Source organism: Pongo pygmaeus, chromosome 19 (assembly GCF_028885625.2).
Source record: "Pongo pygmaeus isolate AG05252 chromosome 19, NHGRI_mPonPyg2-v2.0_pri, whole genome shotgun sequence".
NCBI classification, from domain to species: domain Eukaryota; kingdom Metazoa; phylum Chordata; class Mammalia; order Primates; family Hominidae; genus Pongo; species Pongo pygmaeus.
In genome coordinates, this window is record NC_072392.2 from 100,399,344 (window position 1) to 100,416,028 (window position 16,685).

At 48.0% G+C, this 16,685-nt stretch overlaps 1 protein-coding gene and 1 non-coding gene across 12 annotated transcripts in view; one reads left to right on the forward strand and one right to left on the reverse strand.

The window, feature by feature from the left end:
- Window positions 1-16,685, reverse strand: part of CCDC57 (coiled-coil domain containing 57) — a 115,068-nt gene that overhangs the window by 29,197 nt on the left and 69,186 nt on the right. For 3 of the 11 annotated variants that reach the window (XR_010124689.1, XM_063656354.1, XM_054458280.2), the window contains 2 exons: window positions 6,057-6,178; window positions 546-650 (listed from right to left, as the gene is read on the reverse strand). The exons of 1 other annotated variant lie outside the window; for it this stretch is intronic. Coding sequence is in view for 6 of the 10 variants with exons in the window: in XM_063656354.1 (XP_063512424.1) it covers window positions 546-650; window positions 6,057-6,178 (227 nt within the window). In the remaining 4 variants the exon portion in view is untranslated. 7 more of the 11 variants (XR_010124690.1, XM_063656355.1, XR_010124692.1 and 4 more) reach the window with 5 other exon arrangements.
- LOC129018530 (small nucleolar RNA U13) lies at window positions 13,317-13,420 on the forward strand. Its single transcript, XR_008495349.1, has one exon. It is a non-coding gene; the product is annotated as a small nucleolar RNA U13 (small nucleolar RNA).

The window sequence follows — 16,685 nt, forward strand, 5'->3', positions numbered from 1 at the left end:
ACCCAGAGGAGGCCACAAGACCCCCCACAACCACTCCCCTCGGAGCAGTAAGGAGACAGTGGGCCTGCCTTAAAGGCCCAGGCAGATGCTCCTAGGATCACCCAGGAGAGGCAGCTACAGACAGGGATGCATCCGGGGAGCGAGTCTCAGCGCTGGGAACGCTGAGTGTGGGCAGGGCCTGAATCTCAGTGCTCGTCTCAACACTTAAATGACAAAACATGTCTAGGGCAGAGGCTGTCCCGTTTTGATGGGGAATGAGCTGAAATGCAGGGAAGATAGCCTGAGGGGCACAGAAAGGAAGGGCCAGCGTGGGCCTCATGTGCTTTAGGGGTCCCGGGGCCCTCCCAACACCCTTACCACCCTTGTGGGACCACCCGGCCAACGCTCTGCAGCTCACCCTGCCATTGCAAGCAGTCCCTGGTGACGGCACAAAGGCAGGCATGCAGAGCGAAGGCCCCTCCGAGAGGCCCAGAGCACGCAGGCCCTGGCTTCCCTGCTGGCCACACCCCACAGAGCCGCACTTGCTCAGGTGCCACCACTCTCACCTTCGGGCCTTGCAGGGCGTCAAGTCTGCTGCCCACCTGTGCTGAGCGGGGCCGGTGCTTTCCCAAGTGTCTGGAAGGACACCCATCCTCAGCACTCTTGGCGTCCTGCCATGGGGATTTAAATGAGAGGACTCTGGTATTCACGTGTCACTAATGGTGCATGTCAGTGAGTTTTCCCACAAGATTGGGAAGAAATGCCTTCCCACATTTCTGATATTAAAGACTCACATCATTTGGTGACAGCCCGGACTGAAGGGACCTGTTTCCCAGACAGGAGGAATGGAGCAGGCTTCCCCAATCATTCATTCCCAGGAGCCTCCTCTGTAAGGCCAGGGCAGCCTGTGCATGGCCTGCCTGGGGTGAGAGCCCCCCTCCGCCCAAGATGGGCATGAGTGGCTCCCAGTGACACCACCTGGCCGATCCCGCTTCTTCTTTTTTTTTTTTTTTGAGACAGAGTCTCGCTCTGTCGCCCAGGCTGGAGTACAGTGGCGCAATCTCAGCTCATTGCAACCTCCGCCTCCTGGGTTCAAGTGATTCTCCTGCCTCAGCCTCCCAAGTAGCTGGGATGACAGGCACCCACCACCACGCCCGGCTAGTTTTTATATTTTTAGTAGAGACAGGGTTTCACCATATTAGCCAGGCTGGTCTTGAACACCTGACCTCAGGTGACCCGCCCACCTTGGCCTCCCAAAATGCTGGGATCACAGGTGTGAGCCACCATGCCTGACCTGATCCTGCTTCTTGAACCCATCACTGGTGCCTCTGCCCGCCCCATGCCTGACGTCTCCCTCCTTCTGGAGGGAAGACTGTGGAAAGGAAGCCAAAAGGGGGCACTAGGGAGCAAACCCTAAGAACATGGAAAGGAAACGTGGAGGAAAACAGAAAGGGAAATTCAAAGCAGTGGGACCTGTACAGAGCCATGGACAATAGATGGCCTGCAAGGAGGCTGTGGAACCAGTCCAGACCTGCCGCTTCCCAGGCACACCATGAGCGTGCCCACAACTGTGGATGCAGAGTGTACTCGGCCCACATTTACCAACGTTTGCCTGTTCACCCGAGGAATGCACATGCATGAGGTCTGACGTAAGGTCCCTGGTGCCAGTGATCACGGGCACAGCCTGATGCTTGCTGCCCCCCGGGCTTCGTCCCCGCTGCCTTCTGATCAGACCCTTTGCCTGTTTTTCACAGGGTGATTTATCTTTTTCTTATTGATCTGTAGGAGCTCTTTTAGGTATTTGTATCTTATTTCTTTTCATATGACACCATTTACTATTAAAAATAAAGAGGAACTCCTTGGGAGGCTGAGGCAGGAGGATCACTGGAGCCCAGAGTTTTAGGTTCCAGTGAGCCTGGATCACACCACTGCACTCCAGCCTGGGAAACAGAGCGAGACTCTGTCTCAAAAAATAAATAAATAAAAAATTAGGCTGGGCGCAGTAGCTCACACCTGTAATCCTAGCACTTTCAGGGGCTGAGGTGAAAGAATCCCTTGACTCCAGGAGTTCAAGATCAGCCTGGGTAACATATTGAGACCCCCTATCTGTACAAAAAAATTTTAAAAATTAGACAGGTGTGATGGCGCACACCTGTGGACCCAGCTACTAGGGAGGCTGAGGTGGGAGGATAATGTGAGCCTGGGAGGTCCAGGCTGCAGTGAGCTGTGATGTCATCATGGCACTCCAGCCTGGGGAGCAGAGACCCTGTCTCAAAACATTTTTTTTTGAGACAGAGTCTCGCTCTGTCGCCCAGGCTGGAGTGCAGTGGCATGATCTCAGCTCGCTGCAACCTCCGCCTCCTGGGTTCAAGCGATTCTCCTGCCTCAGCCTTCCGAGTAGCTGGGATTACAGGTGCCCGCCCCCATGCCCAACTAAGTTTTGTATTTTTTAGTAGAGATGGAGTTTTGCCAGATTGGCCAGGCTGGTCTCGAACTCCTGACCTCAAGTAATCTGCTTGCCTTGGCCCCAAAAACTGCTGGGATTACAGGCGTGAGCCACCACACCTGGACAAAACATTTTTCTTTTTTTTTTTTTGAGATGGAGTCTTGCTCTATCACCCAGGCTGGAGTGCAGTGGTACAATCTCGGCTCACTGCAACCTCCACCTCCTGGGTTCAAGCGATTCTCCTGCCTCAGTCTCCCGAGTAGCTGGGATTACAGGTGCCTGCCACCGCAACTGGCTAATTTTTGTATTTTTAGTAGAGATGGGATTTCGCCATGTTAGCCAGGCTGGTCTCGAACTCCTGACCTCAGGTGATCTGCCCGCCTCAGCATCCCAAAGTGCTGGGATCACTGGTGTGAGCCACCACGCCCAGCCCCTTTTTTTGGGGGGGGTGGGGGTGGGGGACGGAGTCTCACTCTGTCACCCAGGCTGGAGCGCAATGGCACTATCTCAGCTGACTGCAACCTCTGCCTCCCGGGTTCAAGTGATTCTCCTGGCTTAGCCTCCCGAGTAGCTGGGATTACAGGCACCTGCCACCATGCCCGGCTAATTTTTTATATTTTTGGTAGAGACGAGGTTTTGCCGTGTTACCCCGGCTGGTCTCGAACTCCTGACCTCAGGTGATCCACCCGTCTCAGCCTCCCAAAGTGCTGGGATTACAGGCATGAGCCACTGGGCCCAAACATTGGCCACATTTTTTTTTAAAGAAAAATAAATTTAGGCCAGGTGTGTTTGCTCATGCCTGTAATCCCAGCACTTTCGGAGGCTGAGACAGGTGGATCACTTGAGGTCAGGAGTTCGAGACCAGCCTGGGCAACATGGCAAAACGTTGTCTCTACCAAAAATACAAAAATTAACTGTGTGTGGTGGTGTGTGCCTGTAATCCCAGCTGCTCAGAAGGCTGAAGCAGGAGAATTGCTTGAACCTGGGAGGCAGAGGTTGCAGTGAGTCAAGACCACACCACTGCACTCCAGCCTGGGTAACACAGTGAGACTCCATCTCATAATGAATAAAATAAATACATGCCAGACCTGGTGGCTCACGCCTGTAATCCCAGCATTTGGGAGGCAGAGGTGGGCAAATTGCTTCAGTCCAGGAGTTTGAGACCAGCCTGAGTGACATGGTGAAACCCTGTCTCTATTAAAAAACAAACAAACAAACAAAAATTAGCCAGGCGTGGTGGTGCATGCCTGTAGTCCCAGCTACTTGGGAGGCTGAGGTGGAAAGATCACTTGAGCCTGGGAGACAGAGGTTGCAATAAGCTGAGACTGTGCCACTGCACTCTAGCCTGGGCGACAGAGCAAGACCCTGTCTCAAATATAAATAAATAAATTTTAAAAAGAAATAAAAAAGGAAACACAAAGGGTCTTGGCTCCATAGAGTTTTCTTTTCTCAGTTTTAAGAGTTATTTCTTATGCCTGTAATCCCAGCACTTTGGGAGGCTGAGGCAGGAGGATCACTTGAGTTCAGGAATTCAAGGCCAGCCTGGGCAACATGGCGAAACCCTATCTCTACAAAAAATACAAAAATTAAGGCCAGGCATGGTGGCGGGCGCCTGTAATCCTAGCTACTTGGGAGGCTGAGGCAGGAGAATGGCGTGAACCCGGGAGGCAGAGGTTGCAGTGAGCCCAAATTACGCCACTGCACTCCAGCCTTGGGTGACAGAGCCAGACTCTGTCTCAAAAAAAAAAAAAAAGAATAAATAAGAAAGGATAGCCAAGAGAATTTTGTAAACGAACAGAAACAAGGTCAAGCTTGCTCTAAGCGATATTGAAATATGTCACAAAGCCACAGTATTTAAAGCAGTATAGTACCATTTCAGGAACAGACAACTCACTGGAACTGTGTAGAAAACCCCAAAATCAATGCAGAAGCTGAATTTCTCAAGGCTGCAACATCAGACAGATCCACAGTCTACAAAACACTGCCTAATTTTTCAAAAAGACACAGAAAGGCGGAGGGAGTGTTCTGGGCTAAAGGATGAAAACACAAGAGCCAGATGCAGCGGGAATTCTGGACTGGCTCTGAGGTTACAGAAAATTAGCAAGGAACACACATAAATCACCCACAGAAGAAGAACTATAAATGGCCAATAAATAGATTAAAAGCATTTAATGCCACTAAGGATATAAGACATTTCTTTCTTTCTTTGTTTTTTGGTAGAGACGGGGTCTCACTGTGTTGCTCTGGCTGGTCTTGAACTCCTGGGCTCAAGCAGTTCTCTCACCTCAACCTCCTGAGTCTGGGGTTATAAGGTGTGCACCACCACACGTGGGTAATTTATTTTTATTTTTATCTTTCTGTAGAGACAGTCTTGCTTTTTTTTTTTTTTTTTTTTTCCCGAGACGGAGTCTTGCTCTGTCGCCCAGGCTGGAGTGCAGTGGTGCCATCTCGGCTCACTGCCGCCTCTGCCTCCTGGGTTCAAGCGATTCTCCTGCCTCAGCCTCCCCAGTAGCTGGGATTACAGGCGAGTGCCACCATGCCCGGCTAATTTTTGTATTTTTAGTAGAGACGGGGTTTCACCATGTTGGTCAGGCTGGTCTCAAACTCTTGACCTCATGATCCACCCGCCTCGGCCTCCCAAAGTGCTGGGATTATAGGCGTGAGCCACCGCACCCGGCCATCTTGCTATCTTTTTAAAGATACAAGTTGTGGCTGGGTGCACTGACTCATGCCCATAATCCCAGTACTTTGAGAGGCCGTGGTGGGCAGATTGCTTGAGTCCAGGAGTTCAAGACCAGCCTGGGCAACATGGCAAAACTCCATTTATACAAAAAATACAAAAATTAACCATTAGGAATGGTGGTGCACACCTGTGGTCCCAGCTACTTGGGAGGCTGAGGTGGGAGGATCACTTGAGCCTAGGAAGTCGAGGCTGCAGTGAGCTGTGATTGCACCACTGCACTCCAGCCTGGGTGACAGAGCCAGGCCCTGTCTCAAAGAAAAAAAAAAAAAAAAGAAGTTTTTGGGTTTTTTTTCACTTATCTTACTGGTAAAGATTAAAAAAATAGTACCCAGATATGTAAAGCTACAGTAAAACATATACATGATACAATTTGTAATTAAAAAATAAAAAAAATAGGGGCTGGGCGCGGTGGTTCATGCCTGTAATCCTAGCACTTTGGAAGGCAGAGGTGGGTGGATCACCTGAGGTCAGGAGTTTGAAACCAGCCTGGCCAACATGGTAAAACCCCATCTCTACTAAAAATACAAAAATTAGTCAGGCGTGTTGGCGCATGCCTGTAATCCCAGCAACTCAGAAGGCTGAGCCAGGAGAATTGCTTGAACCCGGGAGGGGGAGGTTGCAGTGAGCCGAGACTGCACCACTGCACTCCAGCCTGGGCAACAGAGCAAGACTCTGTCTCAAAAAACAAACAAATAAAAACCAAAACCAAACCAAAACAAAACAAAAACCCAGCAGAAAACACATTGAAATGTTACTGATAACTATATCTGGATCCTGAAAATTGGAGGCTTTTTATATTGTTTATTGTAATCTGAAGTTTCTGTAATGAAAACAACACAATTAGGGAAATATTTTTTAAAATGCATGTCTTAGGTGAAGGGGTGTTACCTGAGCTGTAAAATGGGGCTGCACCTGTCCCAAAGGTGGGCTGCGATCCAAAGGCCTCCTGGGCTCCTCGCCTGGCTTCCGGGCCTCGGGGGCAGGAGGGAGGGTGTGGTGCAACAGCCACCCTGGGAATGGGATGGGGACAGAGTTTGTTCTCTGTGCATCACTTCTGGATTCCTCTTGTGCTGAGTGCAGACACTCAGAAAGAACAGCATGTTCCTTTTCGAAACCAAAGTAACTTCCATTACATCGAGAACTTGGGGAGGGGCGGACAACGGTGAACTGTGACACACAGCATTTCAGTAGAGCTCTTGCACACACAATGCCACGCCCCCGCCACACACAGCCCTTGCTGTCCTCACAGCGGGGGCAGCAAGCACCTTTGCTAACAGAAGCACAGAGATGCCATTTCTGTGGCAGGCACAAATAAGAAGCAAAAACTTGCCAGGTGTGGAGGCTCACGTCTGTAATCCCGGCACTTTGGGAGGCTGAGGCAGGTTGCTCACTTGAGGCCAGGAGTTCGAGATCAGCCTGGCCAACATGGTGAAACCCCATCTCTACTAAAAATACAAAAATTAGCTGGGCGTGGTCGTGGGTACCTGTAATCCCAGCTACTCGGGAGGCTGAGGCAGAAGAATTGCTTGAACCCGGGAGTCAGAGGTTGCAGCGAGCCGAGATCGTGCCACTGCACTCCATCCTGGGTGACGCCATCTCTTTTTCTTTTTTTTTTTCTTTGAGATGGAGTCTCGCTCTGTCACCCAGGCTGGAGTGCAGTGGCACGATCTCGGCTCACTGCAAGCTCCACCTCCCGGGTTCACGCCATTCTCCCCGAGTAGCTGGGACTACAGGTGCCCGCCACCACGCCTGGCTAATTTTTTGTATTTTTAGTAGAGACGGGGTTTCACTGTGGTCTCGATCTCCTGACCTAGTGATCTGCCTGCCTCAGCCTCCCAAAGTGCTGGGATTACAAGCGTGAGCCACTGCGCCCGGCCGACTCCATCTCAAAAAGCAAACAAACAAACAAAAAGAAGCAAAAGCTTAAGTATAACAACTTGAAAATGATGGTTCTACTCAAAGCTTCAGCATGCTAGCTTACTTAGAAATGACCCCACGTCAAACAAGATCCTTTCATCAATTCCATTCATGTTACGTTAGGTAAAGATCTGCTCCTTCTCTAAGCAGACACATCAGAAGACATAATTACTGAAATAACATTTCCCAGGATTACAAATCAGTTTCGTTAAACTCACTGAGGATTCCAACAAGGTTTTTGGAGGGTGTTTATAATTGTTGACATTTCACATACTGGAAATTGAAAGACTTTTTTTTTTGAGACGGAGTTTCGCTCTTGTCCCCTAGGCTGGAGTGCAGTGGCACAATCTCGACGCCCCCACAACCTCCGCCTCCGGGGTTCAAGCGATTCTCCTGCCTCAGCCTCCCAAGTAGCTGGGATTACAGGCATGCGCCACCACGCCTGGCTAATTTTGTATTTTTAGTAGAGACAGGGTTTCTCCATGTTGGTCAGGCTGGTCTCGAATTCCCGACCTCAGGTGATCTGCCTGCCTTGGCCTCCCAGAGTGCTGGGATTACGGGTGTGAGCCATGTGCCTGGTCAAAACAGAAAATTTTTAAAGCTTTTTTATCAATTAACTTGAAGTTAGCCATGATGAACATATTGCTTATGATCAACATTTGAGGAGCATCGCAGGATTAGCTCTGCCCTGTGGACATCCCGAGATGGGCCCTCAAGTAAAGCATCAGTTTCTTCCAGGCAATAAAAGAACCCAAAGATAACGCTTGGAAATGAACATGTTTCCCTTGGTTTATAAACACCTGAATTTAAAAGCCATAAAGGCAGGAGATGCACGTGGGGGCAAAAAGCTCCTGAAGACACTCAACACCATTGGTCACCAGGAGAATGTAAACTCAAGCCCACTGTGGGATCCCCCCTCACACCCACTAGGCTGGCGGGGATCAACAGGATAGAAAACAGCCGGGTGCGGTGGCTCACACCTGTAACCCCAGCATACTGGGCGGCCAGGTGGGGGGATCCTTGACGCCAGGCGTTGGATACTGGCCTGGGCAACACAACGAGATCCCACCTCTATTTTTAAAAGAAATTTTTTTAAATAAAAAAAATAAAGTTTTTAAAGATATGCAATAAAAGTATTCTTAATTTAAAAAAAACCGGACAGAAAATAGCAAGTGCTGGAGCAGATGTGGAGAAATCAGAACCTTCGTGCACAGCTGGTGGGTACGGGAGGCAGTCTGGTGGCTCCTTACCAGGTTAGAGACAGAATCACCACATGACCCAGCAAGGCCACTTCTAGGGAGGCATCCAAGAGAGCTGAATGTTCACAGCAACATTATTCACAATAGCCCAAAGGCAGAAACCATCCAAATGTCCATCAAACTGATGGACAAATGCCTACAGTGGCCTGTCCCCTACCAAGGAGCTCTTCCCATGGAAAGGAATGAAGTGCGGACGCCCCAGCACGAGGGACCCTGAAACATGAGACAGAGGGAAAGAAGCCAGGCACAAAGGGACACATCCTGTAGGATCCTGCTGAAGTGAAATGTCCAGAACAGGCAAAGGCGTGGAGGCAGAAAGTGGGTGCTGGGCAGGGGACAGGAAACGACTGCGAATGGGTGTGGGGTTTCCTCTGAGGTGAAAGGAATTCTGGAACAAATGATGATGCTCGCACAACATTCTTAATGTGCTTAATGCACTGAACTGTATACTTTGTATACTTTATGAGCTTTCAATGGTACATTTTATATGTATATTACCAAAGTTAAAAAAAAAAAAAAGAAAGCTAGTTTGTTTTTTTGAGACAGGGTCTTGCTCTGTCACCCAGGCTGGAGTACAGTGGTGCAATCACGGCTCACTGCAGCCTCCACCTCCTGGGCTCAAGCGATCCTCCCACCTCAGCCTCCCAAGTAGCTGGGACCACACCCGGCTAAGTTTTTTGTTTTTCAGTAGAGACAGGGTGTCACTATTCTGCCCAGGTTAGTCTCAAACTCCCTTAGCCTCAAGTGATCCTCCTCCCTTGGCCTCCCAAAGAGCTGGGATTACAGGCACGCGCCACTGCACCCAGCTGAAAGCTAGGTCTTGTTTTTTTGTTTTCTCAATCCTTACTTGGTTGAAAGAAAGCTAGTTTTTAAAAAAGCTATGAAATGTGTTAAAATCTTAGCAAAGTTAGCCCAATTTTGATGGGCTTGTTTCCTTGGTGTACTATTTTTTTTTTTTTTTTTTTTTTTTTGAGACAGAGTCTTGCTCTGTCATCCAGGCTGGAGTGCAGTGGTGTGATCTTGGCTCACTGCAACCTCCGCTTCCCAGGTTCAAGCAATTCTCCCGCCTCAGCCTCTTCAGTAGCTGGGATTACAGGCACCTGCCACCATGCCCGGCTAATTTTTGTATTTTTAGTAGTCAAGGGGTTTCACCGTGTTGGCCAGGCTGGTCTTGAACTCCTGCAAGCCTCAAATGATCCGCCCGCCTTGGCCTCCTGAAGTGCTGGGATTACAGGTGTGAGCCACTGTGCCCAGCCCCAGGAGACCTTTTATATTTAAAATGATCTATGAGATGTCTCAGAAGTTCCCTGGAAAATCACAAAAATTTTTTCTTATAAAAAGAGAGGTATTTGAAATAATTAAGTACAAGGTGGGATGTGGTGGCATGCGCCTGTGGTCCCAGCTACTTGGGAGGCTGAGGCAGGAGGATCTTTTTTTTTTTTTTTTGAGATGGAGTCTCGCTCTGTCACCCAGGCTGGAGTGCAGTGGCACGATCTCGGCTCACTGCAAGCTCCGCCTCCCGGGTTCACACCATTCTCCTGCCTCAGCCTCCCGAGTAGCTGGGACTACAGGCGCCTGCCACCACGCCCCGCTAATTTTTTGTATTTTTAGTAGAGACAGGGTTTCACCGTGTTGGCCAGGATGGTCTTGATCTCCTGACCTCGTGATCCACCTGCCTCGGCCTCCCAAAGTGCTGGGAGCTACAGGCGTGAGCTACCGCGCCCGGCCGAGACAGGAGGATCTCTTGAGCCAAGGAGGTCAAGGCTGCAGTGAGCTGTGATCACACCACTGCCCTCCAGCCTGCATGACAGAGGTCTCTATCCAAAAAAAAAGTAAAAAGAAAAAAGATGTTAAGGAAATGATTAGGTTTCTTTGATGTGTTAGGATTGATGAGTGCCATGGGAAGACCTGCCGAGTTAGAAGAGATGCGTGGCCTGCCCCAGGCTGTGTGTGTCGGGTAACTCGTTCGTCTGAGGCACTGAGGAATTGTGCGCTGTGCTGCACGGAGTCGTCTCAGCTGCCCACGGCGCTTCTCTTCATTAGAGTCCCGAAGCCATTTGCTAGATGCTGTCAGCCGGCAGCAGTCCAGAGCTAGCAGGCATAAACCCCGTCACTGCCGTTACGTTAACTTAGGTGTCACCTTACTTTAACGTGAGCTGTGCATCTCTGTTGCCCGGAGTTTGTAGCAGGGCGACCGTCACTCACTCTGGGGCTGTGTTACTAGGCAGACGGCCACTGCCTGACCCACACTTTTTGCCTCTCCACTGGATATTCTTGGTATAGTCATGGAATAGTCAGCTTCACAATTATCTGTAAATAATTTCCTCTGTAAAAATCATGCTCATCCAGTTTTAGAAATCAGATGTTCTGTTTCTGGCATCTTTGAAAACAGCGTCAACATCTTGGATTAACTTTGTCTAGAACTCTTTTTTGGACTCTGTTTCCAGATGTCTATAGGACAAGCAAATGTTACTTCTCAGTTGCATTATTCTTGCTATGAACAGACCTTTCACTTTGAAAAGTGGCAGCGGTAAATTCACCATGGCCATGTGCAGTCTTTTGTCATCCACAGTTTTTTTATTTTTATTTTTTGAGACGAAGTCTCAAAGAAGACTCCTGACCCAGGCTGGAGTGCAGTGGTGCGATCTCGGCTCACTGCAACCTCCACGGCTCACTGCAACCTCCACCTCCTGGGTTCAAGCAATTCTCGTGCCTCAGCCTCCCGAGTAGCTGGGATTACAGGTGCCCGCCACCACACCCAGCTAATTTTTTTATTTTTAGTAGAGACCGTACTTTGCCATGTTGACCAGGCTGGGCTGGAACTCCTGACCCCAGGTGATCCACCTGCCTCATCCTCCCAAAGTGCTGGGATTACAGGCATGAGCCACTGCGCCCAGCCCCATCCACGGTTTTTGTGTTACTCTGATGCTCCCCAGAAAGCTCAGAAAGCTTAGAGTGCTTCATCTTGAACAGGGACTGTCTCAGTGCCTGGGAAAAGGACTGGACAGGCACTATGGGCACAGGCTTCTGATGGCGGCATTTAGATGACACTGAGACCATCCCAGGACTGAGTCTCTAGTAGAGAAGCAGACGGATTGTTGAGACCAAGAACCAAGATGGAGTGGAACAAGAACGGACCTCACAGGAGGGGATGAACTGATGGTGGAGGATGACAGCTTTTGTTAAGAATATGGCTGATGTCTTTTTAACCTTCTACTTTCTGGATATATAGAGAACTCTTCCTCTTTCCTCTGAAGCTATGTACAGTCCACACAAATTTTGTAGTCTCTGCTTTTGTGAATCAAAACAGAACATTTGTAAGTGATATCTTGTTTTTTTTGTTTTTTTTTGTTTGTTTGTTTGCTTTGAGACAGAGTCTTGCTCTGTTGCCCAGGCTGGAGTACAGCAGTGCAATCTCGGCTCACTGCAAGCTCCGCCTCCCCAGTTCACGCCATTCTCCTGCATCAGCCTCCCGAGTAGCTGGGACTACAGACGCCCGCCACCATGCCCAGATAATTTTTTTGTATTTTTAGTAGAGATGGGGTTTCACCATGTTAGCCATGATGGTCTCAATCTCCTGACCTTGTGATCTGCCTGCCTCGGCCTCCCAAGGTGCTGGGATTACAGGCGTGAGCCGCCGCGCCCGGTCAATTTTTGTATTTTTAGTAGAGATGGAGTTTCACCATGCTGGTCAGGCTGGTCTCAAACTCCTGACCTCAGGTGATCCATCGGCCTCAGCCTCCCAAAGTGTCAGGATTACAGGTGTGAGCCACCATGCCCGGCCAGTGATACATTATTCTCCCAGCCTGAGTCCTCTAGAATTCAGAAACTTGTTGAGTACTCTTTCAAAGTAATATAGTTATTTGCATAGTTTCAATGAGAATCTTTGTTTTTTACCAGGACTGGAATTGGAAATACTTCTTGTGTAACCAATGCCCTGCATGGAAGGCCAAATCTCAGAAGACGCCCATTTAGTCAGTCACCACCCGCCACTTGTAAGGAACCACAGCGATGTTACAGAGCCCACATCCACGAAGCCCTCCAAGGAGAACCCGGCACAGCGCCTGGCTTGCAGGATGGCAGGTGCATCTGGAGGCCATTGCCTGGCAGGCCCAGGAACGTGGGCTAGTTTGGAAACCTTAAGAAAGGAATTTGCTCAAATTTATAGGGCAGGTGAAATCTGGCGGGTTCTTGCCTTGGTTTTCTAGCCTCAGGACAGCAAGCAAGAGGCTTTTATTTATTTTATTTTGAATTATTATTTATTATTATTTATTTATTTATTCTTTTTTTTGAGATGGAGTCTCGATCTGTCGCCCAGGCTGGAGTACAGTGGTGTGATCTCTGCTCACTGCAACCTCCGCCTCCCAGGTTCAAGCTATTCTCCTGCCTCAGCCTCTTGAGTAGCTCGGATGACAGGCACGTGCTGCCACGCCCGGCTTTTATATATATATATATATATATATATATATATATGTAATATATATATGTATGTATGTATGTTTTTTTTTTTTTTGTGAGACAGAGTCTTGCTCTTGTTACCAGGCTGGAGTGCAATGGCATGATCTCGGCTCACTGCAACCTCTGCCGCCCTGGTTCAAGCGATTCCCCTGCCTCAGCCTCCTGAGTAGCTGGGACTGCAGGCACCTGCCACCATGGCTGGCTAATTTTTGTATTTTTAGTAGAGACGAGGTTTTGCCATGTTGGCCAGGCTGGTCTCGATCTCCTGACCTCGTGGTCCACCCACCTAGGCCTCCCAAAGTGTTGGGATTACAGGCGTGAGCCACCGCGCCTGCCCTAAAATTATTTTTTAAAGAGGCTTTTAAAAGTCAATCTGAAATTCTTTATGGAAACTTCTAAGAAAGCAAACTTAAGAATGCAGAGATGGTGAATTAGCACTCTCGCTGCACCTATGGAAATAACCAAGCCATCTACAAACCACCTCCATTTTGTGAGATCAGGAACAAGCTTTCTGATCCTTTTGTGGTTTATCCGCCTGATGATTGGGTTTTCATGCAGACGTGTGAGCTGTGCCTCCCTCAAGCCTTGTTACGACATCCACACATTACCTGTCTGATGCCCAGGGAAAAAACACCTTTCTTTGAGATTACTTTCCATCAAAAGCAGAGAAACTGTAGGAAAAAAAACGAGCTTCCGTAGAAAGTGCTTTGTCTACTGCACTTCCGCTGGGTTATCTGCGTCCAGCCCCTCATTGTCTCGGAGCTGCTTTGCGATTTTACCACTGATAGGCAAGCGGATTCTGCCCTGCTCGCCTCTCCCCTCTACCGGAACCAGTTCTGCCTCCACCTGAAACTCAATTCCTTTACTCCACAGATTTGTGCGTTTCTGACCTTTCCTTGGAACTGGTTACAGCATCTGTCCAGTTTCCTCACTGTTTAATGAATAGAATACAATCCTAAACAAATGCTCATTTTTCATATTTGGGAGCCACATTTTACTTCTTTCTGAAAATTATCTTTTAACACATAGTTAAATAAATATTGCTGGATACAGTTAAACATCAGAAAGGACACTGCGTTATGAACCGGGATGAGCTATAGCTGTCCTGAACGTTTCTGCTCTAAGTAACACAGCACTGAAGTTGTGTTTTTTTTTTGTTTGTTTGTTTGTTTTTTCTTGAGACGGAGACTTGCTCTGTCGCCCAGGCTGGAGTACAGTGGCGTGATCTCAGCTCACTGCAACCTCTGCCTCCCAGGATCAAGCGATTCTTCTGTCTCAGCCTCCCGAGTAGCTGGGACTATAGGCGCGCAACACCATGCCCGGCTAATTTTTGTATTTTTAGTAGAGATGGGGTTTCACTGTGTTGGCCAGGTTGGTCTTGAACTCCTGACCTCGTGATCTGCCTGCCTCAGCCTCCCAAAGTGCTGGGATTATAGGCGTGAGCCACCATGCCCGGCTTAGCACTAAAGTTTATAAAACATGATGGTGAGAAGAAGAAGAAATGGACAAAATCACAGGAGCAATGAAGGATTTTAACACTTTGTGGCTCTTGGCAGTTCAAATTGAGGAGCATAAATAAATTTATAAAGAATAAGTATATTTAATATGGTTGTTAAATAGAATAAAATAAAAAGTAGTATCCTGCACATTTGGTTTAATAAATAACCAAAGGAATTCTGAAACTCCCCCTTAACAAGTAGCTGGTGAAATAGAAAAACAGCCCACACTGGCTGGGTACAGTGGCTCACGCCTGTAATCCCAGCACTTTGGGAGGCCGAGGTGGGCGGATCACCTGAGGTCAGGAGTTCGAGATCAGCCTGACCAACATGGAGAAACCCCGTCTCTACTAAAAATACAAAACTAGCCGGGTGTGGTGGCACATGCCTGTAGTCCCAGCTACTCAAGGCTGAGGCAGGAGAATCGCTTGATCCCGTGAGGCGGAGGTTGTAGATCGTGCCATTGCACTCCAGCCTGGGCAACAAGAGTGAAACTCTGTCAAAAAAAAAAAAAAAAAAAAAAAAAGCCCACAATGGCAGGCTATCTAGACAATAATTACCCTGATAATACTATCCCTCAAAATCTCTGGGGCTTGGCCAAAGTGATACTCATGAAAATTCTCACCTTAAGAAATGCAATTACTAAGTAAGAAAGAATAAAAATAAATGTGAAACATTCAATCTAAGAAATCAGGAAAAGAACAATAAAATAAACACAAGAACAAGACTGAGAAAAGATGGAATGGGAATTACTTCTGGTCAAGATACCAAAACCATCCAGTGGTTCCAGACAGCGACCTTTGAAGAAACCCCTGGAAAGGGGGAGGGGTGCTCTTATACACACACACGCACACACACCCCACACAAGCACACACCCCACATGCGCACACAACCCACACGCGCACACACCCCACTCGCGCACACACCCCACTCGTGCACACACCCCACACGTGCACACACCCCACACGCGCACACACCCCACACGCACACACACATGTCAGGGAGCACGTCTGACATGCCCTGTAAGATCTCCAGAAGAGATTAGACAGAAATGGAAAAAAGCAGTGTTTGAAAAACAATGGCTGAGAATTTTAAAGAATAGAAAAACAACCAGCCAACCCACCAAAAACTTGGTCCTAAAATTTAAAAAACATACTGATTCCTGAGCAGGATTCAGGGAAACAAATCCACACTTAGACACAACAATGGTAAAATGGGAGCACCTAACAGATTGGGAGAAAAGTCTAAAAACAGCTTCCCCAGCCTGGGCGCAGTGGCCCACGTCTGTAATCCCAGCACTTCGGGAGGCCAAGGCGGGTGGATCACTTGAGCTCAGGAGTTCGAGACCAGCCTGGCCAACATGGTGAAACCTGTCTCTACTAAAAATACCAAAAAAAAAAAAAAAAAAAAAAAAAGCTAGGCTGAACCAGGGAGGTGGAGGTTGCATTGGGCCATGATCATGTCACTGCACTCCAGCCTGGGCAACAGACAGCAAGATTCCATCTCAAAAACAAAAGAAAACAAAAAAAAACAGCTTCCCCAAAGGAACTGAGATCAGACTGATGGCTGACCTCTCTGAAGACATAAGAATATTATCTTGAAAAGAAGTTAAGCCGGGCGTGGTGGCATGCATCTGTAGTCCCTGCTACTTGGGAGGCTAAGGCAGGAAGATTGCTTCAGCCCAAGAAATAGAGACTACAGTGAGCTATGATGGCACCACCATGCCAGCCTGGGTGTCAGAGCGAGACCCCATCTCTTTAAAAAAAAAAAAAGTAGAAAAATGTCAACATATAGAAAATTCTATTTCCAGCTAAACCATCATTCTAGAAAGTCATCTACAGATACATAGCGTGTACTCCCCACAGACTCTTGCTGAAGGAACTGACAAAGCAAAGGGCAGAGATCCCTGAATAAAAGTCCATTTCCCTTTTCTCTTTCCTAGAAAAGATGGGGCTGCCTTGTACCTGAGTCTGAGTATAAAGCCTTGTGTCCAATCAACTGCTCTCCAGGCTCCTGGAAGACCCCACTGTGGTAACAGGGAACCGAGGTCAAGGAGCAGGCCTGGGAAGAGCTTCAATCAACTGTTTCATAAAATGTGAGCAAAAGGACTTCCAAATCAATATATTGTTATAAGATTTTAAATACGTATGTGTCATTTAACTAATAAATCAAATGTAAATAGATACTTTACTATTTATGCACATATGCCTAATAAATAGTATTGAGTCAGCTGCCAACTATTGGGAAACAACAAAGCAAGATCCCTAATTTGTTTTTTTCACTAGATCATTTCCCGACGCATCAAAGACTCAGCAGGAAAATGACATGACGATAAAATACAAGTGGCCCCACAGTAAGCCCCCTACATACACACAAAATTAAAGAAG